General features: G+C 41.1%; 2 protein-coding genes across 3 annotated transcripts; both read right to left on the bottom strand.

Moving 5' to 3' along the window:
* Positions 1-297: 297 nt before the first annotated feature.
* On the bottom strand, positions 298-1402 carry c7h15orf61 (chromosome 7 C15orf61 homolog). 2 transcript variants are annotated; one of them, XM_053427315.1, is made up of 3 exons: positions 1385-1402; positions 690-1117; positions 298-596 (listed from the first exon to the last, which is right to left on the bottom strand). In XM_053427315.1, the coding sequence occupies exons 2-3, from the start codon at positions 1054-1056 to the stop codon at positions 469-471; spliced, it is 495 nt and encodes a 164-aa protein (XP_053283290.1). In that variant the 5' UTR covers positions 1057-1117; positions 1385-1402; the 3' UTR covers positions 298-468. The 2 variants fall into 2 exon arrangements, with proteins under 2 accessions (XP_053283290.1, XP_053283289.1); XM_053427314.1 differs by having other exon boundaries at positions 690-1105; positions 1185-1396.
* A 1390-nt stretch (positions 1403-2792) lies between these two features.
* Positions 2793-23319, bottom strand: iqch (IQ motif containing H). Its single transcript, XM_053426433.1, has 21 exons — positions 23275-23319; positions 22875-22994; positions 22680-22777; positions 22490-22565; positions 21664-21783; positions 19592-19691; positions 19334-19420; positions 18754-18950; positions 18129-18674; positions 16635-16701; positions 15595-15678; positions 15336-15517; positions 14172-14444; positions 13827-14015; positions 9237-9357; positions 8748-9034; positions 5442-5594; positions 4159-4281; positions 3644-3705; positions 3061-3169; positions 2793-2876 (listed from the first exon to the last, which is right to left on the bottom strand). Exons 1-21 carry the CDS (start codon positions 23317-23319, stop codon positions 2793-2795), a joined length of 3123 nt encoding a protein of 1040 aa, XP_053282408.1.
* Positions 23320-23596: the final 277 nt, after the last annotated feature.

Here is a 23596-nt window from a genome sequence, read left to right as displayed (position 1 = left end):
TCATTTTAAGTCCCCATTGTCGTCCAAATTCCCTGTGCTACTTTAATATTTGTTGCACAAACTACTTACAACACAGTAAGTATTGTAAGTAATCTCTGTGATACAGTGTACTCACCCACATTAACAGCAGGCAGTAAATGAAACGTGTAGGTCAGTGAAGACATTGTGTCCAACAGTCTAATTAGAATTCCTGAACTTTACATTAACTATTAATGTAAAGTAAATGCAGTCAGCTATCTGAATCAACACTGCCCGTGTTATATGTCAGTGCAATAACATGCATAAGTGACTCCCTCCTTTACAACCTTAAATCTTTAATAATTAAAACACAACTGAACCTGTGCTCTCACACAATGAGAAGACTTGTGACAGCGGATGCCGAAACACAACCTGAGGAAATGCTGTAAAAGCAGCAACTAAATAATAATAACATATGATCTCACGATTAAAAAAAAAAGAGTCTTAGGTTTAATATTGTGAGCCTTCATCTTCTTTGTAGGCGAAATAGACTGTGACAGGTCCGACACTTGTCTGCACTGTTTCTGAAGCTCCCACTACCATCCAGCAGCCAATGCCATAGGCCAAACAGGGGATCCCTGCAAAAAGAAGGTGCACAGTGAGTGTGAGAGGTCGGCAGAGTAGGAATATACTGAAACGAGTGATGAGGGGCAGCAGAGGCATCTACTGACCCAGATTAATCACTTTCAGCGCGGTGAAAAACCTGTCCTCAAAGTCCAGGTTCTGTGCAGGTGCCTTGCTGCAGTGGTACTTGATGAAGGGGAAGCAGCCGGTTCTCAGGATGTGGTAGTTGGACCCCTGCACTGTCCAGTTGAAGTTGGACAGGCCGAACTGGTCGTTGTGGACCGAGCTGTAGCGGACACAGAACGAGGTCCACGGCGGGAGGCGGCGCTGCAGCAGGTGGCAGGTCAGCAGCTCGGAGGCGCTCGGCCGCGGGCCCGTCCTACGGAGCGCGCTGGGGAACAGGGCGATCTTTAGAAAGAGGCGGTGTGCTGCCCTCAAGAAGTCCGCCATGACCCGTGCGGAAAGCGCCGTCATTCACCACCCGCACCGCCTGTGAACGACTCCCTGGGAAGCCATAGATTAACTGCACAGAAACCTGAAATCAGATGATGCACAACACACGTCCTTGAGAGCAGAGGAGGAAGGAGCGTGCTGCTGCTCACCGGTCTGTTTACATGGGAAACAAGCGAGAGCTAATGTTAGCAAACATCACAGTCCGTGCTTGTGAGCTTAGCTAAAGCTAGGAACAACAGTCCCGTGCACAGAGCTACCTGTCCGGACACACACAATATAAATCCTAACATGATTTAAACCAGCAAACAGTAGAATAGAGCTGCTCCTCTGCAGCACTGGATGAGCTGACCTGGTACTCCTTCCAAAGTCATCCGACTGGAAACGCAGCGCTGCGCCGCTGTTCCTGCTCAGCAGAAACAAGAACTATCGCCTGCGTGTATAAGAACCAGAGACTGTTTAGAAATAAGAACTCACCTGTTTAGCGACCGGATAATCTCCATGTGCTCAGACTGCTTTTTACTCCACACCAGACAATCATATAATACACACAAATCCGCTGACTTTTTTGCTTTCTGAAATTTCCTTTTTGCTTTTACGATTGTTTAAACAACTTTATCAGAGACTAACATACATCGAGACAGATATTATTTAAAGAAAAAACTTCAATCATGGCAGAAATGTGTGAAAACCACAAGCACATCCTCCTCAAAGTGCAAACCAGATCCTCTGAGAGACACTGCAGCTGTTGGTGAATTATTTCCAATCTGAGTTCTAAAGCAACGTTTCTTCATGTCAGCCAGAGTCAACACTGAATATGTGCAACAGAAGGCAAACGAAGGGTTAATGATACAGTACTGAAACGCATTATCCTACAGTGTATTTACTGACATAGAAGTGATCTGAGACTTGTACATTCACAGCTATTGAAAATAATTAATATTAGTTCATAATTGTTTGTTTCATTTCCAGCTCCTATGGTTTTCTCTGGCTGTAGAGATGGCGGGGGATCGGTGAACTTGCATCCAGTACCTTTCTGTGTTAACTGAACTCTGCCCCCTCACCTGTGCCTGGATCAAGTTAAAGAGCATGTACACACCTGCTGCATATGTTACACCACACATGTAGATTTATTGTAAAATATTCACCTTTAATCTGGACATTAGTGAATAATATGTGCTGATGTATACAAAGCAAGGAACCACACCGCAATTACAAAAACATGATGACTTATGAACGGGCTAAAACACGAGCTGCTTAGCCCTCCACTGCAAACACAATACTGTATTTAAAATAATAACAATAATTATATATTCCACTACAAACTGTGTTACTGAAGAAATTAAATAAATATAGTCAACGTACAAATAAAACTTTTCAAAATCTGATCACTTTCTCAACTGTCCACAGCAGATAAACAACTCAAGATGCTGTACAGTGCCAGATGAAACTGCTTGTTTGGCTGCTACTTTATGAGTACTTGAACAAATCCTTCTCATTCCTCAGTGGTATTTACTAAGTGCACAGTTTATTATATTTGTTTTCAAGTATTAACAGACAGTGTATTCAGACTGTAGATCTGGATAACAAAAACTGTTTATATGACAGATTCTAACAATGTTTCTCAGCTATTTATTTTGCTCAACATCGATAAATCTCCAGGGCCAAAACATTCCCAGTGTAATGTGACATTAAAGTTGGCACAGACACAATGAATTAGCTTGGTATGGGCGATGCAAGCTTATCTTTGAAGCCGCCATCTAAGCGGCAGGTTTATCCTTCACCGCTCGCAGCTTGTTCTGAACGATCGTCTGCAGCACGTCCTCTATGTTCTTGGTCAGCTCCTCCAAAATAAAATTTGAAAGAGACAGTGAATTTTAAGAGCTGTGAGCGCCATCCTTCATTTCATCTATATTTTTACATAATAAACTTTCCTCAACAAAAGAATTCCAACTGATTCTAGCTTCGCTGAATATGTAAGTTTCATGATGTAGAGAAGAGGAAATCACTAAGTCGTTAACGTGGTACCTTGAAATTGGTTTCTTCTTGCTTCTTAGAAGATGATATTTCCTGATGAATGACTGACAGATTCCGAGCAAAGGTCACCAGAGCTCCCTGGAGATCCTCGGAGACCGTTCTATTAACAACCACCAAACAAACGAGTTTACTAATGATCCCCACGTTGCCAGCTAAGAAACAATCACCTTGTTCATCTGACGGGGGGGCGGTGGGGGGGTTGTTAAATGAAACTTTGGGCAGACAACATCGTCGGTCTTAAGGGGGGATGAGCACAGCTTGAATTAACTGTTACAGCGCAGTGTAAGCTAAAGGATTTGTGTGATAAATATGTTCAAAACCCCTCTGCTGAACAACTTGTAGAGTTTGTAACAATAGTTAGAAAAGCCGGAGGTGGCATCTCAATCCCCTGAAAGAATTGTTTTTACTCTCAGTCTGCAGAAGACTTTAACCCACATAATCCTTTTCTCTTGTGCTTTACTCTGTCTTAACTTATGAGATTGGCAACCTTCATTTGATAATTTTCTTCGTCGGGGGAAACCTTGATTTCATCAATAACTATATGTATAAATTTGATGCAAAAGGAAATACTCACATCATTCCAATCCTGCATCGCTCACTGCTGTCATACAGAGCGAAGACGGTGCCTTCCTTCCTCTGTAATTTAGGAAACACAAACAGTTTAAAGTAAATCCCTTATCATGACAGTGTTTCCCTTATAAAAGAACCCCCGCCGGGCCAAAAATATATATTTTGTAATAACAAGTAACGGAAATAAATGCCAAATAAATTACAAGCAGCAAAATTTCCATATCATGATGCCATGGTGAGATTTGTCTCCAAGTGCAGCAACAAATCATGCTCACTTCATGGTGTGCCATTTTTGCAAAGGCCATAGGTTACACAGATTATTTTTACACAACAAAATATTTCTGTGGTTGTTTTTAGTTAGATTAAGGTATTTTATTCGCCGGATTTTGCGTTAATGAGCGCCACATATTTTCTTGCTCGATGTGCATTGCATTTTTTATGATCATCACCAGGTCAGTTGCAAAAAAAATTAGCAAGAAAGGATATAGGCATAAATAGGTTAATCATGACCGTTTTTACCTTCATGTTAAATCTTATTCCATGAGCCCTGCACATCATAAGGAACACATTGTGGTACAACATGGAAAGGTTAGAGTGAAACAAGTGGCTCCCGAGAACTGCATACCGATTCACCACAGGACTCTGTAAAAGAAGAAGACACAGAAGTGTATTATCGTTGGCCTGAGCCTGGAAATAATTTGATGTTCTTTTATATTTGGAGCTTCAGCATATTTGTATGGTGTTGTGTATCTAATGGGCAGAGACCCCATAAATGAGTCATAAGGGTCACTGTGTGTGTGATTAGTGAATGTGATGAGTGTCGGGCACGTGGAGTAAACTGTTGGGTCTTTCTTAATTAACAGCGGGGAGGAACAATTAATGCTTAGAAGACACGCCAAACACAAAATGAGACGGAAATCAAGGAAAATACACTTTTTGGACCACTAATGTTTGCATCCAATCCTAGATACAATAGAACTACTCAAGGCAGAATACCCATCACCGTATTAGAGCGGGTTCTGGGTGTGTGAGTGTCATAAGTAACACTAGAGAGGTTGATTACTTGTAAGTGGCAGGGCTCAAGAGGATAAATATGTTCCTGGTTCTCTGGCACCTTTGGGAGACAAAAAGCACAGCCATAAGCCCCTGTGAGCTCAGGAGAGGGCCCATAACTCGCTGTGATGGCCGCGTGTTTGCAGTTGTCAAACCCGGGACTCTCGCACAACAATAAAAGTGTCCGACAGGGATTTAATTGTGTTTGTAATATGCAGGCCCCTAATGATGGCCACTGCTAAAGCCATTAACCGCCGCGGTGGCTCAACTGCTGCACTGAAGCACCAGGCCACCAACTAAATGAATGTCGGATAAAATAATACAAGTCGCAGATTAACAAGCGTAAACTCCGGCGTACTGCTAATAAAAGGCGTCTATTGTTTAAGGCCTGGCACCAGGTTGATGAGGTGTTCAAGCATGCATACACATGCATAATGGAAATGGTATGAATTATTAATGTGTTGATTATTTAGGCTCATCTATCAAAATGATAATGAATTCAGCACCTAAACACCAATTGAGCTCAGTGCATAATTACAGCATTTAGTTGTATTTAACAAAAATGAGGAGCAGAACCTGATGTAGCTTCGTGGTATAATAATATTCTCTAAAGTATCAGCTCGCTTTAGAGGCTTCTGTCTTGCTAACTGGATAAATTAACAACAATTTCAGAAAAAACGCTGCAAACAAATCCAAATTCAGCATTTAAAATCCATATTCTGATGTTTAAGAAAAATGGAAAATGTTACTGTGGCTGCGGGTTGGTCTTCACAGTATTTCTCCCTGACTGGCACTTCTAAACAGCATGTGTGGCAATTCAACGTTCCTCCAGTCCTCATCAGAAGCATCTGGGTCATGGCCAGCTGGTCACTGTATGTGAGGTCCAGATCAATAGCCCACACCTGAAAAGAAGACAACATGCACCCGGTGTCACAGCAGAGCCAAACAGACGCTGTGAACGGCTTTATTCTGATTTAATCACTACAATGGACCCTCAAAGCATTTCATCCACCAGTCCTTATAAAGAGAAGGGTCAGTACCTTTTAGTCCTCACAATGTTCTCCATGTTGAGAGGCAGGGGAAGAGGGAAAACACGGTTAATGGCGTGTGCTCGACAGAGATAGGTAATCCAGCTGAGGAGTGACACGTGCACAAAGTAGATCCCTCCCTGCATATTTAGATTCAGTCTGCCCTGGGCTACTTTGTTTGGCTCAGGTCTGATGAGAAGCTATGTTCAGATATGTATGGTAAATGGCGTCATTATAAGTATATTAAGGGGTCAGGTATGGTCGTAGCCTCCTGCTTAAACAGGGCTAATTTCCCCAATAATAACCTAATCGCTATGCCCTCTCTTCAAAAGTGGCAAATAAATCACGAGTGAAGGAGTTGTTAATAACTAAGTGGCAGTCGGCTGCCTCCTTTTGCTGTTCCTATTTGTCAAAGTAAACGCTGCTGCCACTGAATGCAAATCGCTGCCTGTCGGAACCCTGCAGTCTCTGTAACCCGAGCACTTTATCTCCACTAGCACATGGATATCTGACCACGCGCAGTCTCTCTTTATATTTTACTCTCTATTAAATTCAATGATATATCAAATCATAGGTCATAGTCGTGGTGATGCAAGTAATGATTCTGTTCATAATTGATTGATAGGTCTCAATTAACATTTCCTAAAAAGTCAGAAACCACAGAATCACATTTTCCAAATTGAGTTTTTCAAATGTCTTGTATTGTCCAAACATTTGCTTTCAAAATAATCAAAAATGATGAATCAATTATTATACATTTTTTGGTCAAGTTAAATCTATTAATAATCAAAACATGATGTATGAATTTTAAACAGGGTGTCACACAAAGAAATACTCAAGACCTCCTGTGGAGATATTCTAAACAATATATTAGAATATCATAGAGGGGAAAAAAATTCTGTATGTTATAATAATTTTAGACACGTAATCTGATTTATAGAAAACAAATAATGCGCTGATGTGAAGTAATTCATAATCTCGTCCACAGTAGATTTAGTAATTTCAATATTTGTTATAATCTTTAAAATAGAATTTAAGCTAGTGTGCACAGGAATGCCATAAAACAGAATATAATCACATAAAGTGATATAAACTATTCACATGTACATTCATCTTGAGCAACAGCTCGGCAGTATGTACGCCACTCAGTCACCTTTACTGTAGGGGCCACAGTTACCACCACTGGGTAGATGCTCTATGCATCAGATACCTGGGCCTGAGTGATGCACACACTCCGCTGGGCCATTCACTCGACTCACTAAAAATCATACTCCAATGTCCCATTGTCGCTCTTAACAAAGCAGTGGGAAATGTAAGCCTGGATTGCACCTGTTTTCTATTGCCTTGAATTTTCATTAAAAACCCTGATGCTGCAGCTGGGGCCCCACCATTCCACAATGTGAGGAACGACTGCAAGGGCAGACATATGTGACCCACTTCCTCCCATCAAATAAAGTAGGCAGCTTTTAGCAACAGGTTTGAATCTAAATTGATGTTTAAATCCAGACAGGTTTGCCCATGTGGCTCTCTTCTGTCTGAGCTGTGTGTGCGTGGGGGAGATGGTTAAGAATCTGTCTTTAGTATTCCTGCTTCCATTGAAGCACATGCCGTTTATCGTCTATTCTTAATCATACTGTCGGTGATTCACATTCAATTTCAGGTCAACATTGTAACTCAAAATGTATTTTAAGGCTGTCATTATATCATTCTAAGCAGTTAAAGTAAACAGGAATCTCCTCAACATTTTCTGTTTGAGTCAAAGCTTTGTTACAGGAAGGGCAATTTGGTTTGACCATATGAAATCCTGAAAGGTAAAAAATACAGTTATATATATATATATATATATATATTATGTGCATTTATTTTTACCTGAAATCATCAATTAAATATGGTGAGCTGAATGGTCCAAATGAGGACTATTCTTCCAGAAAAAATATATTAACTGCATTCAAAATCTTAATGTAAACAAGAATGTTAATGGTCTGTGTTAGAATCAAGTTCATTATAAAGATATTTTAAGTTGCACATTGTGTGAAGACTGCTTTGCTCACACTGTTAACATCTAATCCATAAGATACTACCCTCTAGTGGCAAGTGTGCCCTTAGCTACTGTCTACCCTTTTTTTTATTGGGAATACAATATGACTGTAAACATAAATAAAGCTTTAGCAGTGAAGAGCAAAGAAAAACAAATAACAGAGATTTATTGAAGTGTTCAGAATAAAACAAATGCTGTTTTGTTATTTGGTGGATTTTTTTTTACAAAAGAAATCCAAACTCTTTGAACAGGAATTGTATTGACAATCTTTCTGTGTCGTTTTTCATACCCTCCGTGACACTGTAAAGTAGCCCCAGTGCTTTCTCCACGGTTTTACAGGTTCAGTATTTTATACACCATATTGTAAAGAGAGCATTTCATTTTACAACTCCGGATCAATACACAGTCAGTGTAGCCACATGTTAGGACCAGCGCTTAAACCATCATAAACCAGTCCCTTTCCACTATCCTAAATCAAGGAGGTATCCACAAAAAGTAATCCTGACGAATGAGATATACGGCTCTGATGGCGTTTTGCTATAACAAGGAGAAACATTTCAGCAGACCGAGCAGTTAGGGGTTAAACACTGACAGGGCATCGCCGTGGAGCTGCCAAATCACTTTAGAATGACCCTTTGTCTAGAAAAGATAGGTGCCTCTGAAATTCTCTGCGTCGCAAGGTTAAAGGGCAAGCCTTAAATGGCGGAATGAGTGTATTGACACAATAAGACCTGACAGTTTATTAGATGGCCTTGTCACACATGTGGTGCCTGTGCCCACTGTTTGCCTTGCCTGTTTTCCACATCCCTGGGGAGCAGCATGGGAGGCACCTATCTTCTCATATGGATCCCTGCTCCAGCCTAAACATTGATCCCTCTCACCAAGGTGGTGATATAGAGAGCCTTGACACCGTGTGTTACAACAGCTCAGGTCATATTTATCGTGGAAGCGTGTGCTAAAGGCCTTGTCTTGCCCTCGCTGCGTCTCACCTCCTGCTCCATGGTGTCGTGGTTCAGGAAAGTAGCCAGGTCCACGGAGACATGACCCACGATGCAGCGCTGCAGACAGGCCCGGCCAACGCGCGTGCAGATGGAGTGCAGGGTCTCTGGGTGTACGGAGGTCTGAGGAACAGTGCAGCCTACAGCTTCCAGTTGACAGGAGCCATGAAGCTGGTCTCCACAGGACAACACGGTCACCTCGCCCCCAGGCTCCAGTAGCAGATCTACTGTCAGACATGTGACACTGTCTGATGGGGGGTAGGCCTCCACCACTCCGCCTGGACAGACAGTGGGAGCAGAGTGTTACCCATGATACAGCTCCTGGATCCCCCAGTATAACAAACAACTAAAATAACATCACATTTAATCACAAAAGGAACATCTGAGAACTAGGCAGGAAATGGGGAATAGCTGTTAACATATTCAAATGTCTGTATGAGCAGGTGAATGGTTTTCAGTGCCTGACAATAGATATCTGACCTTGCCTGAGGAAGGTCTTAAGGAAGCAGGCCCAGTTGGGATAGCGGGAGGCTTTAGCGGGCCGGGCGTAACGGGTCAGCCACTCTGGGATCTCATCTGAATATCTGAGCAGAACAGACTCCTGCAAAAAGAAAGTCACGGTGCATCAGGAATCTACTGAAAAGGATTTGGCGATAGAGGCAATCATGTGCGTTTGGTGAATCAAACACGAGTCAATAAGAAGTCCTGGCTACATTATTTTGTGTCGACTGCATTATTGGAAATGCTCTGGTGTTATCCGGATGACTCCAGTGACTGCTTGTTATCCTTGAGACCTTTGGTGGCTGCTTCAATTTCTGTGCGAGTGCCTGACGGATACTGCGCGAGGGCCTGTGAGTGACAGCCTATTATCAGAAGGCCTCAGGAGTCTAATGACTTTAACTTACAGCCACAGAGACAGCACCTGCCCCCAATAACAACTCTCTCCTCATGGCAGCTGATGAATACCTAAGCTAACCCCATCTATCTGGGGATCAATCAGGGCTGGACTGCGATCGATAGCACTCTTGTTTCTGTAAGTAGGAAATGCCATAATGGTTTCAACACTTAATTATGCTGTTAATTTCTAACTTTTGTTTTTAGGTGTCTCTTTAACAGTCCGGCGACTCAAGTGCACCCTTTCCTCAGACACTTTGAGGTTTATTGACAACAATCTAAAATAATTTTAAATAAAAGACATCCGAATTTACCAGGGTATCTGACTTAATGTATCTTTGTCATAGGTGTTTTCATATAGTTAAACAAAAATGGCAACGTAGAACCTTTAGTTGTCATTTAATCACTGTATTGTAAATCTATAACTAAATGCTTACGTTGACTGTATGATGCAAATGCTATAGGTTTTCTTTTAAATACAGGCTTCTGTATGCAATAATGTGTTTGTATGACTAATAGACAGGAATTCCGTTTGGTCATACACAATAAAATGTGAAAACTGTCTGAGAGTTGACTAAATTCTGAATGGAAATATTATCTTTGTTCTCTCACTGCTCCACCCAGAGCATCACTTTGTTTTGAGTACACGCTGTCTGGCTTCACTGGAGACAGGACCGGAGATTATGCTGTTGACATTCCAGTCATGTAACAGCCATCATCATATTCAAGTACTGTACGAGGCGAGGTCAAATGCGACACAGTGATTCTCCCTACACAAACCATAAAGCACACAATGGTGCGGCAAAAAGTGTAAGGGAACGGTTGTCATTTTGAACGGAAGAGCAGGCTCACCCCAGGACTTTGCCTATGCAGTTCACAGAAGCAGCGGGACAGGGGGGGGGAAAGAAAGAGCTGTACTCTGCAATAAATTATTTGGACTTAAACTGCGTACAGTGCCCTGTGATGGGATTCCAGCGTTGCTTTGTGTCCACATAAAACCAAGCAATCTGCTCATAAATGAAATAGATGTTGCCCCTGCCTCTGTGATTGCCATTACACACTGAGACAACTGAGAGGATCTTGAGAATAGAGCGATATAATCTGATTCGTTTTGTATGAAGATTCATTTTTTCGGTGACACTGACAAACCAGAGCTTCAACCTCAAACTGCTTGAGGTTGTGACTAATTCAAAGTGTAATATTAAATAAAACATTTAGTTCTAACTTTATCCTCATCTGGTTAAAATGTTAGAACGGGCCGGAAGCCTTTTGTCTGTTTAAACATTGCACACAAAGCTTTTATGACTTCTACTGAATTGAGAGGAGCCGACGAGCAACTGCACTAAAATGTGCACCTCAAAAAAAACACAAAAAAAGGTAAATTCTCATTAATTGTGTTCAGGCAGATCCTTACATATTTAAACTTCTCCATGCACGCACAGGCTGCACAATATTTAGACAGAAAACATCTGTATCAAATGTCCCTCTACCTCTTCAGTGGTAGTGATTATCAAATGACCCATTTCCACGACAAACGGAACCTAAATAAGGTGTTGCTCAAGATCTGTTTGTACACAGCGTGACAAAAAGAACTACTCCATCTGTTGACGCTATTAGGTGTAATTTTTACCCTCTTGTGCCTAATGATCCATATGCAAGCTGTGTGAGCGCTTAAGTGTGTGTATGGCCCCCTTCAGGCATTGCATGGGAGCAGATCTACATGTCTTTAACCTCTCTCTGTGTAAATGCTAAAAGAGGCCCGGGGGCTTTCTGTGGGGCTGAAACATTGTGCTGGAGGCCTCACAATATTTAGAGGAGCGCGCACACTCCGTCTCCAGACCTCCGTGTAAGCCGCTATAGTGTGGATGCGATCCCTCCTCCTCCTTCTTGTATCCTTTTAGGCTTTCTTTTGCGTTGCCAGAAGGGATCTGACTGTTGGTTCTATTCAGAAAGGCCACATGGTTTTCTTGTGAGTCGTTCTTCTTCCTGCTGAGCCCTTCAGAACAAGCAATAATTAAAAAAAATGTGTGTGTGTAGGCTCAGGCCAAGTGTACGCTCGAATCCACTCTGTGTTTTTTAATGGATTAGGCTTTTGAATTGTGAAACTAATTTTTATTACATGAAAATTAAATCTACACTTATTTTTTGGTAAACAATAATCTTCGTGAAGAATTATGAATTAATATTTAAAATGTTTCATTTGATAATTTGTGTTTCATTAATAATTAACTGAATTGCTACCATTTCCATAAACATAGCTTTAAACATCTATTAGCCAAATTCCTAAATGCATGCAAATATTCAGCACTGTGAATATCTATCCTATTCACTGGCTGTCATTGGGATCGCAATTAAGTCTACTTCTTTCCAACAAAGTGCTCCATTAATGAGCATCATATCTCAACATATACTGCCATCTTTACACATCCATCCACAGTTTCTGCTGTGAGGATATACTCTGATATTAAATATTCATATGTTTGAATCTATTCACCAACATTGCTCTGCAATCTTTCAGCATATAGAGGCAAATTGCTATCTTCAATATAAACTAATACAACAGCAGACGGACATTTAAGGGGTTACTACATTTTTAGGGGAAAACAATGTCATAACAAAAACATCATGCAATCAGGAGCACAGGATGTGTGCTTTGCTTTGATTAAAAGAGCAAGGTGTAGAATAAAGGCTAGTTAAAGTGTTGTGTCCATATGGCCCTCAAGCCCCGGGGCTGTCAGCCTACACTGGGGGCCTCGGCACTCTTCCCTCTCCATGGGACCCCAGCTGGTGAAACAAACCCCATTTACTTTGCTGTGCTGCCTCCGCCACCATTATGGACCTTGGCTGTGGCTCAGCCACTCTCTGCCATAATTAACAGCACCGATGCCACAACAATTACAGCCCCGCATTGCACATACACTATGAGTCAAAGAACAAGCTAATAGGAACAAAACAGAGTGAGCCATAAGAAGCTTTGAGATGACTGCTGTTCTTTCAAATGGAATAAAAAGTAAAATCGTTGTGCTCCAAGCCCACAATCATTAGCCTGTAATTAGTTTACACAAAGCTCTGAGTTAAATGGCAAAACACGGTAATTAACAAATGACAGAAAATCAAAGGCTACTATGTAAGCATATGAGAAATAAGAGCCAGGGGCTCAGGAGCTGTGTACAGATTGCACCGCTACTAATTGAATGGTTTACCAATGATTAAATACATTTATTTGTTTTGAATAGGTCTAAATAGAACCTGAATTCATCTTTGAGGTGAAAGCAAATTTTTATATTTTAAAGAATAACTATAATGTCACATAAAGTCTATAAATACGTTTTTGTATTATAAGGTTGTCTTTACAAATGACTGAGATACATCTAGTGAGTGTAACTGAGAAACAGAAAGATCAATGTATTAAAATACTAGAACAGCAAATCAAAGTGTCAACATCAGCTACAATTAAAGCTGTTAGGTGTTTGGTGTTATTTGCACTTTAATATACTTTTCGAGTAGTCTGTGTGACATTAATCTAAAAAATTGTTTCAGACAAACAAATTCACAAGAAATGCTCTGTTGAGCAGAATGTCTGTGCTGCGATTTAATTGTCAGTTCCAGGTGATTTTAGTGCCATTGTACAGGCTTTTGTTCTCCAAACCACAATGACACTAGTTGATGTGTGTGCCCCAGAGAACAGATAATGGCTGCGTGTATAAACAGATATTTTATGTATTGATTTAATGCTCTGCGGCTCTGGGGACGATGCTCAAAATACTGTACAACAGGGACTTGAATTGTGACTGTTACTTTAACAGGTTTGACTCTAATCTAAATGATGGCCTCTTTGTGACCCCGGAGTGACCTGTGCTTTTGATCATTCAGTGACAGAAGGGAATCTAACCCTTCTTTGAGGTGTTGCTGAAATTTGATCTGCTAAGTATCTCGTTGTTAACGTGTTTACTTTAAATGGCCAATTTCTGATTGGTATGAGAGTAATAATAATAGCAATAAACATAATTTGTATTGCGTTTTCTAAAAACCTGTTCATCAGTTTACAGGGTAATAAGGTGAAGAAAAAAATAAAAGCGCAAACCCATAATTCATGCAAATCCAATAAAACAAAAGTAATTGCGCAAAATGTGTTTCAGGAGAGAAATGACTTCATCCTCAAAGTCGCATCTTTACCTGAATCCATTTTGTGTTCCGCAGCTCGACACTATGACGCCGGTGTTCCTGCAGCGCCCAACTGGAGCAGCTCAGGTGGCAAACATCACAGTATGCTGTACCACGGCCACTGTGCTCCGAGTCTACCTTGAAGAGCCAGCGCTGCACACCCAAGTTTTGAGTCATAATCTCTGCCAGTGCCTCATGAAGCTAAACCAACAGAAAAATATATGAGTTACAAACACCTACGAAAAAAGGTGACATAAACATTTTTTTTAATGTGTTCTTTTAGTGTCATCAGTTACTGAGTAGGGACCTCAGGCTGTTTCGGGGTCTGCGAACGCATTTCTGTTTTTGACCTCTGACCTTGTTTAGTGTGTAGATGTCCCCTTGACCAGGGGGCACATCAACCTCTGCTCCCTTGAAGATCCTCCGCCTTCCAGACTTGGTGCTGTAGAGTTGTGCAATAGCTGGTTCTGGTCCCAGGATGGGCACTCCCAGCTCATCAGCCACTGCCAGGTCATCCACATGGGCCACTCCCCCCACAATATAGGCCTGCTTCCCCTGGATCAGGTGTCTTATGCGCTTTAGGGTGCGTGGACTGTACTTTAGGAGCGTGGACAGGCACATGTTACGGGTCTGGAGGAGAGGAGGGGAGAAAGATTACTGCAGGAGCTACGGGTTCTCAGCATGTCTTCCAAGGGTTGTTTCTTGACCTGATTTATCACAGTGTACACACAACAGATCTATTATTGTAATAGCCAGCAGGGTGTTGACCTCTCCTGTATTCCAGCAGGTTGAATTGATAAAAGCTGCCTGTGGGAGGCCTCCCCTATCCTTCACATCTTTAATGTGCGCTAGCAATGAGCTCCTTGGGAATACAACTAATTACTTCACATCTGTATTTATTTGATCCACATGGAATTATCCCTTCTGTCACTGGCAGAATGCGCTGCCAGCCGTGGGTAGCAGTGATTCATCTCAGCAACACGTCTGGCACACTTTAACAACAAAACAGCAGGAAAATCAATAGAAAGAGAAGAAGACCACGTCCCGTTGCACATTCAATCTGGTGCAAATGGATGTAAAAAGATGGATAGAATAGATGGATTCAAAAGAAACTTTTACAACACCTTGATTTTTTCATACTAAGGTGACCAAAACAGTTCAGGATTTCTAAAAACTAAATCACAGCAGTAACCTGGAATTAACAGTTGATGGAAAGGAATATGGAATTTGACTATATGCTGAGAATCAGCAAGAGATTTAATTATGTAAATCTTAATATGGCTCTAGTGTGTTTACTTTAAAACAACAAATGTAGTAAAGGGAAATTGAAAATATTAAACTGTTACAGGGTAAGAGTAGAGTAACAATCTCCTCTGGTACCCTCTAGAGGAGGATTCACAAACTGCAAGTCCATGTTGCATCTCTACTGCACAAGATTGTTGATTTCTCCACAGAGAGATCCTGCTGAAAACCCACATTGTCAAGTTTACAGGTACAAAATGTGAATGTGATTGACCTTACCGGGAAATAATCTACAGCCTCAGGTGTGAGGATGATAAAGGGTCTGACGGAGGATGAGGCCTCAGTAGTTCTGTTTTCAGCCCCGTCTGTGGCTCCATCACGCACCAGGAGGCTGGTGTAATAGTGCAAGATGTCCTCCCCCAGATGCCGAGGGCAAACGTAGATCACCTCCACATTCTTGTCTAAAAATGTGCAAAGCGGACGCCATTAATCACATGTTCACGGGGAAACTTACGGGGGAAAGCGGTGAAGCTCCTACCTCTGATTTCACACAGCCTGTTTATCTGGATGTTCTGCAGGGTGTCAAACTCCCTCAAGTTCAGCCGCTGACTCTGCGAGTATCCTGTCAAAACAAGGTCACACCAACTCTCACAAGGCTTTCAGAGAGAGATCTGTGTCTTCTATAAACGATTCAAAATCTGTCGCTCCGCACAGATGTGTGCGCTGCTAGATTTGGGGCATGAGGTAGTCAGGTCTAATCACATAGGAATGTGATCTGATGATTAATTTAGCTTAATAACTAGCAGGTGCAGAGACTGGTGTGTGCTGGGAGTCCTGTTGCACCATGTCCAGCCACCACTGGGCTACATCCAGTGACACCTCCAGGATTCCATTCTATGTCTGTCTGGATTTCTGCCTGGGAGAGAATCCTCAGCTGAATCAAGGTAATTAAATGATTGGATTCATGCTAATTAACAACAATGGGGTTCAACTTTCTAATTATCCTTGCTCACACAGCACTCGGTGTAGCCACCCCAAGTGCAAATAAAGCATTCCATCTGCTCGTAATTAGGCTTAATAATTTTAGACAATCGCTCAATGATTTACAATGCACAGGCCTGATTACAGTCTAAATGTGAGAGCTGAGGTAAAATTAGAACAAGAACGCAGCAAAGTCTTTGTCATATATAAAAACATAGCAGCTTCTTCCTCTTTTGTGTGTGTGCTTTTTTTTTTGCCGTGCAATGAAATAAGACCTTTGTGCCTTTTGCAAATATTCGACAAAATGGCTTTTCATTTGCTTAATCTGCAAATTAAATGGCGATTGAGACTAAATTGTTCAGTTCCCTGGCATGGGGACTGTCATCATCCTGTGAGTGCTTTCCTGTGGAGAGTCATTTGAATGAGACGGAGTGACTCCACCAGGGCCACAGACTGGAGCAGCAGAGTGGTGAGACATGGGATGACTGCAGCATGTGTGTGCCTGTGTGTTTGAGTGTGTGTGTGTGTGTGTGCGCATGTTTGCACGCATGTGTGTGTGTGTGTGTGTATGCGTGTGCAGCAGGCAGAGAAAACTACCTAATGAAGGGATGTGGATAATGGTTCTCTTGGAGGACTGGATGTGTTTCCAGTCGGCTGCCAGATTCTGTGGATGGAGAAAAGGAGTGATCAGAGAGGGGACTGTCTCAAACACACACACACACACACACACACACAAATCATCACACATCACTGCATAGCTAAAACACATCAAGCCAATCTCTCTCTGGGCAAACAGAAGCAAACCAAGCATAAAATACCACCTTAATTAAATTGAGCGTTTACTTTAGAAACATCTTCCCACAATTAATTCAATAAGGAAGGTACATGATGCCACTGCCAGGGGAAGATTATCAGGCTTAATTAACAGGGTATGAATGTTTATTGAGTGAGAACATACATTTAGTGCATGTATACACACACGGCGATGTTAAAACTAAATTAACTTGCAGGCACTAATTAATATTGTGTCTGCGCACAAAAAAGATGTTCGAGACAGATGACAGTCCAAGCATTTTATCTATAGTGCAATAATTTTTTTTAAAGTGTTAATCATGTGGAAAAAATCTGCTGTCATACTGATGAAGATTTCATGAGCTGGAGAAAAAAGAAAAGAACTACAATAAGAATTTCCATTTACAATCAGTTTTCAAATTAAAACCTACTGTCACTACAACAAAACAACTTTAATTATTTAAACTGGCTATAATATTTATTGTACGTCATTATATATTTAGCTGCTGCTATTATATTTTAATAGGCCATTGGGATGGATTTGGAACTTTTTTGTCTTTGTTCTAACGCCCTCATAATCACAGTTTCTACATTTGTCTTCCTTTGTATGAAGCGTGGCTGCAGTGTTACTTTATCCATCCGTCTCTCTCCATCTCTTTGCTGTTCTCTACTGCTCATCCGTCTCACTTGTCTCCGCTCATGTCCTGCTTAAGTGCCTCACTGTTTCTTGCTGTCGTTCCCTTTTGCTCCTTTTTTTTTTAGTAGATACGTTTTTCATTAACCTGGATAAATGTTATATCTTTATTTGTATCTCTATTTATCTCAAACTGGGAGAACTAAATAAAATGACAGTGATTATTAACACTGTATTCATATGGACATGACATTCCCTCCTTCTGGCTTCATTTTGGTCATGTTCTTTTTTTAATGTCCTATAGAATAAAGACTCATAACACAGATTTTGATTGGCCCTCATTAAATCACTGGATTTGGAACTGAATAGGAAACAGAAATCCATGCCAACAAGATGAAATGTAATAACATATAATTTTTGCCCTGAATTATAAAAACAGTAAAAGTTTTTAATTTGTAAACAAATAAAACTCTTATATCTAAATCTTTAGACACACAAGCATAAGGTACATTTTAACATTATATTGATAACTTCATCAGTTGCCTTGAATCTTCTGATTTGTCTTATCTAATTTAATTTAGAAATCATGAAGAAAAGGTGAGAGAGCAATATTAAGTAAGGGAGCGGTAGAGAGACTAAAGGCATTTGGATAAACGCAACATCACCTGCGCTCTGCTGCGGTAACTCTCCAGCTGTCTGAGACGTCGAGCCTGCAGGGCCTTCCTGACACCACGCATCTGAGAGCGCATCAACCACGACATGGAGATGGTGCCCGCCGCCCACTTGCGGCGGCAGTGGCGCAGGTAGGCTGTCCGGGCCACACAGCGCCTCCAGCAGGACTGGATGTGGATGGCAGCCGCCTCGATGCCTCCTTCTCCCTTGAAGCGCTGACCTGGGCGTGATACCAGACCCAACACCTCCTCCCAGTTTTCGAGCACTGAGACGAGGCCAATCACTGGACGGGCGGTTCTCCAACCACTGTCCCAACCATGGGAGAACTCCACCAGTCGCTCCCCACTCACTTTGGCCATAGGCACAGCATAGACCCTGAGCAGCTTCTCCAGGGCCTCCAGAGCATGAACCACTCTACTCCAACACGAGCTGAAGCTCTGCTTGAAGAGACAGAAATCCGCTGCCAATGGATCCATCCTCCCCTTTGTGATGGCGAAGGGGTAATTGCTGATATTTACAGGAAATGGCACAGGCAAATTCTGCAGAACACAGTCAGAGTAGTGAGAGGCAACCTCGACTTTTAATATACAGTTAAAGGAATTTTAATATTATTCATACCTGATGATTTCTACTGATAAGATGGTTGGCGGCTTGCATCATACTCCTGTGCTCCATGCTCTGTGAGGATGTGGAGGGAGGCGGTGTCCTGGTGGTGCAGAATGTCATGCATTTGCTATCTGTTTCGCCGCAGGTGGATCCAGGTGTTTGTTCCCATTTCAGCTTCTTTTGACACCGAGACTTTGAGCCGATCAGATCTAAAGTCACAAACGGACCAGCTCAATTGAATTGTATAAGTAATTAATCATAAGTCCAATTTAAAGCGGTCAAGGCCGTTCTAACAACTAAGGGCTTAAAACCAAAAGACAATCAAAACAATGAGAGAAAAGGCAGAAGAGCAATGCTGATGGGCAAGTGCATAACTGTTATTGTTTTAGCAATTAATCCTGTAAAAATATTGGATGTGAGGACGAGACACTGCAGACTTTTTTTTTCTAAAGACAGAGCTTTTCTTCCTGCTTACCAGAGCATTAAACATGAACCAGTCCACAACATATCTTTCCATCCCGCACAATTGTATAAACACAATCGTTTGGAGATTTATTCACATACAAATGTGAAGTCTTTAGAAAGCACGCACCTATCTTACAAGAACATGGCTCCTGTCTTGGGTGAAGAGAAGCAGCCTTGTGCTGGATCGACATATAGAGAGAACTTGTATCTGGCACTGATGAAAATATAAATGTAAAAAAAGCAATTTTCAAAATACGTGTCCTTGTTTATGAAAAGGTTGGGTTAGGCTGAGATAGATGATACAATACAAGATACGTAACGAGTCTGAACCTCCAGTCTGCATGAGGAGAGGGACTGGTGATGAGAAGGTGAAATGTCTGCTTACGTGTCCCTGTGGCATCCTCAAGTACGGCCACGTTGTGATTGCCTCTTGGCCATGGTTTCAGTCTCCCTGCAGGGCCAGTGATCATTCTGGGATGTTTTGCCTGAACCGAACATGTTTATAAGCTCAGAGATTTTCCATGCATTGTAAGTGAAGTCAAAGAAAAGCTACCAGACTCAGGTTCGTCCCTGAAAAGTTAAAGAAGCTTTCCCTTAACATCTCAAATGTGAATGCAACCAAAAGAGGATTGAAGCTTGATGACATTTCAATGAAATGTGTTGAGACTTTTGTGTAACTTGAGTAACTTTCATCAGTCTCATGACAGCTTAGCAGCACGAGACAAAAAAGAACTTAGCAAAATTGGTATGAAGAAGAGACCTGATACATAATTATTAAAAAAAAACATATCTTAAATGTGTTAACTGTCCTGTGACCCACTTCCTGTAAAAATCATGCAAACACATGAAGTCAAGTTTAACAACTGATCTTAACATACTATAACTCAAAGTAGTTATGTTGGTAGCTGACACATTCAACACACAGTACTGTATCCAAATGTTTAAATTGAAGATAGATGTAATGTCCTAATTTAAGATAATAGGAGTTTCATCCAATGTTTCATCCATCATTACTCATAAAACCCAAGATCCTCCAGACTTGTCACCTAATGTCCTCTCCTTCGTTCTCCTCAGACCAGTGAGCTCTTTGACAGACCACAGGTAGCAGCCAGGTGCTGGGAAAATCTCCCCTCAAAGGCACACATCTGTTTCAGATGGGGTTGGGAAAAGGTGGCACCTTTTGTAAAATTGCTAAAATGCAAAAGCTCATTCCCTGGCACCGGTGTGGAGAAGAGAAGAGCTGGCCTGAGATGCAGGAGGAGGCAGCAGGCAAGGAGCCAGTGGTTAGCAGTTGGGGAAGCTACGGCTGTCTTATTGGCATGCTGGACCAGGTACCCACTTCTGTCCTGAGACAGCTGTAAACCAGTAGCCCATAGCACAGCAATCAGGCGCCTGTTTCTTTAGAAGAATGCTGATGTGCTGCAATCTGCTGCTTTCCGCTTTCTGCAGCCAGTTCTTCTACCTCTCCTATATCAGAGTGACAGTCTTGGCCTCTATTTCTCATGTCAGGTATAGATTCCCAAAAACAGATTGGAGAGGAAAGTGTGTAAAATATATCTAAAACTAATGCCGACCTTTGCAAAAGATTAATTTGTTTTCTGTGACAAGTGTTGGCTGTCAACACTAATGCAAGTAACCTTTGTGTCAGTGTCCCCCTGAGCAGGAGACTTGAGGAATCTTTTAATGCAAACCTGTGCCATCATTCTTCACTCCAGCATGAAACCGATTCTGGGGATTAAAGGTGACAGTATCAAGGAAAATAACAACGATATCAAATCCATCTTAACTCTAGCAGAACCTCTTGTGATACTTCCTAATCAAGTCTTTCCTGACGCATGTGCTGTATATTACAATTAACACCAACAAACCCAACAGGAGTCTATTTCTCACTGCAAAAACAAAAAGCTTTTTTGCACTGACCGGTGTCTTTTATTAGCAATAAATGTGAAGTATGATGAGAATACCTGCTCCATAAGTAAGAAGGCCGATATATCAGATGTAGCCTCTGTTCGCTACAAATAAAAAGTTCACATTCTCCTGAGTAGGTCGTTGAATCAACTGCCATCCACAGCACATAATAATTAATGATAACGTCAAAGAAATCCACTATCGCCTCAATTCTACATAAGGCGTAAACCCACCTGGAGGACAAAGCAAGTCACAATGAGAACAACAGATCACACACTGATCTTGTAGTCAAAGACAATATTTCAAGCATAGTAAGTGTAGCAATACGAATCATGATACAGATGACCCAAACTATGCTGTATTTTGGAAATTGGGATTTTGTCGAGCATGATCTCTTTTGAGAGCTGTGTACAAGAATAAACACATACAGGTTAAATATAGAAACCAATGCAATACCAATGCTTCCTGTAGTGTGTTATTTCTATAGAAAGCATAAAATACATCCTTTTTATGATTCAAACTAAATTTACCTATTGTGACATTACTCACCACATGTGTGCTCCTCTTGTGGACATCAGGAAGTGATGTCCCACTTTTCTGGTACATAATAGCCCTGTTGTTTGAGTGAGCAGGATTGCAAAGCGAATGCATGGATAACGTTGACTTGTGCTGAATGAGACAGGCAGAGGATGAGTTTAAAAACGTTTACAATAATAATTAGAAAGACTGTAGAATCAGCAATATTAGATATTTAAATGTTTATATCCAGTCAGCTGGAAGCTCATTAAAGGTCAAATTTGTGAAAAAATTATTCAGTCTAATACAATAGTCCTTTCTTACCATTATGTTTTACTGATTACTTAAAAATTAGAGTTGCTGATTCCACTGTATGGTCATTTTGGGTGATGCAGTTTGTGGTAGTGCTGGACAGTACCCAGTACAGGGAGATAGTACTTTTATTTAGCTTTATATGAATAAAAAGGGTATTGGCAAAATAATAGAAAGACCTGCGCATATAACACAATATGACTCAACAGCACAACAAACCCCTGCTCTCAAAATGACAATAAAGTAGAATCAAAAACTCTCTAAAATAGTTCCAGTATAAAATGAACATAACTATCATGAAGCTAGGATTTATTGTGGGGCTGCTGTAATGTACACTCCATTTGTTTGAGCCATGCGTACCTAATAATCTGAAAACGGAGTATTTCTGCTAAATAGAAAAGTGTGCTGCTCTATCTACTTTTATTTTAACATGTAATACTACAGAATAGATGGATGTCTAGCATATCTGTGACTCATATTGTTCACTTTTACACAATATTATATTATCAAATAAAAACAGCGTACTTAATTGTGAATAGTAATCTACCTTTTCCCTCTGAGATGCTCCTGGCAGGACTTCCCTTTGTGGAGGCATAGCTGGGAAACTGTCCAGATCAGGTTTCCTGTGTAAAGTTTTGCTTTCAGAATCAAAATATCCATCATCAGATGTACAAATATTTTTTCACGTATCTTCAACCTTCTAAGGGGATGTTACCCACTTAAATACAAATACTTACCATTTGGGAATCTGCTCGGCCTTTTTGTGAATGTCTTCAATGTTTGGAAGAACCAGCAGCTGCTCAGACACTGTTTTCAGATAGTCTTCAGCGTGTTTCTTTTTACAATTGAGGAATATTGAGATGGTCAGCCACATCCACCTGATGTCTATCACATTACATTATCAGTGCTTAATCTGAATAAACCATCATCACCTTGATGCTGTTCTCTGTCTTGCGAATGGCGTCGTCCAGGGCTTGGATGTCCAGTGTTGTTCTGTCACTGAGACGGATTTTCTCTAGATTACCTCTCAGTTGTCTCAAATCATCTCGAACCTGCAATAAACAGTTGTGTGATGAGTGCAAACACAATTTGGGCCGACTCTTGCATATTGGAAGTTTAGCTACACTTCTGTCAATTGGTTAAACATTAAGATAAATATTAACACACAATAACATGCATATATTTTTATACATATATATTTAATTACAGTGGTCTGATTAGCAAACTTCAAAGCTAAATGCAAAACAAACAAACTTTAGGCTAATGGACAATGAGCAAGTGTATTCTCTCAGGAAGTTAGAATTGTTAGCTGAGTTAAAGTAGAAACATTACCTGAAGTAAAACTGCTCCAAATTTATCTTGATTTCTATGAGACATATTTTCGTATATTGAGTTAAACAGTGAACTACTGCGATTAAATTCTTTAAATTCAGTCCATCAACCAAACGTTTTAAATTCAGTCCATCGACCCAAGTCTGTCCCGAGCTGTCATTGAAACAGTACAAGTAGTCATGACAACGAAGGATGGTGCTGTGTTGTCCCGTGTACAGACTGTCAGGCAAACACTCCTCCTTTAAATGTCGCTATTATAGGCTGATCAAAAAATAGATCATGACTTTATTTCCATCCTCTTCATTCATAAACATGGATGTGT

This window comes from Pleuronectes platessa, chromosome 7 (genome assembly GCF_947347685.1).
Source record: "Pleuronectes platessa chromosome 7, fPlePla1.1, whole genome shotgun sequence".
In the NCBI taxonomy this organism is placed as follows: domain Eukaryota; kingdom Metazoa; phylum Chordata; class Actinopteri; order Pleuronectiformes; family Pleuronectidae; genus Pleuronectes; species Pleuronectes platessa.
This window is presented reverse-complemented; position numbering and strand designations above follow the sequence as displayed.

Coding starts and splice junctions, on each gene's coding strand:
- c7h15orf61 (XM_053427315.1), bottom strand. CDS start 1,056: ATGACGGCGCTTTCCGCACGGGTCATGGCGGACTTCTTGAGGGCAGCA. Junction 597..689: donor GCTGAAAGTGATTAATCTGG/GTCAGTAGATGC, acceptor TTCTTTTTGCAG/GGATCCCCTGTTTGGCCTAT.
- iqch (XM_053426433.1), bottom strand. CDS start 23,319: ATGTCTCATAGAAATCAAGATAAATTTGGAGCAGTTTTACTTCAG. Junction 4,282..5,441: donor AAGACCAACCCGCAGCCACA/GTAACATTTTCC, acceptor CTTCTTTTACAG/AGTCCTGTGGTGAATCGGTA. Junction 2,877..3,060: donor AAGAAGAAACCAATTTCAAG/GTACCACGTTAA, acceptor TTTATTTTGGAG/GAGCTGACCAAGAACATAGA.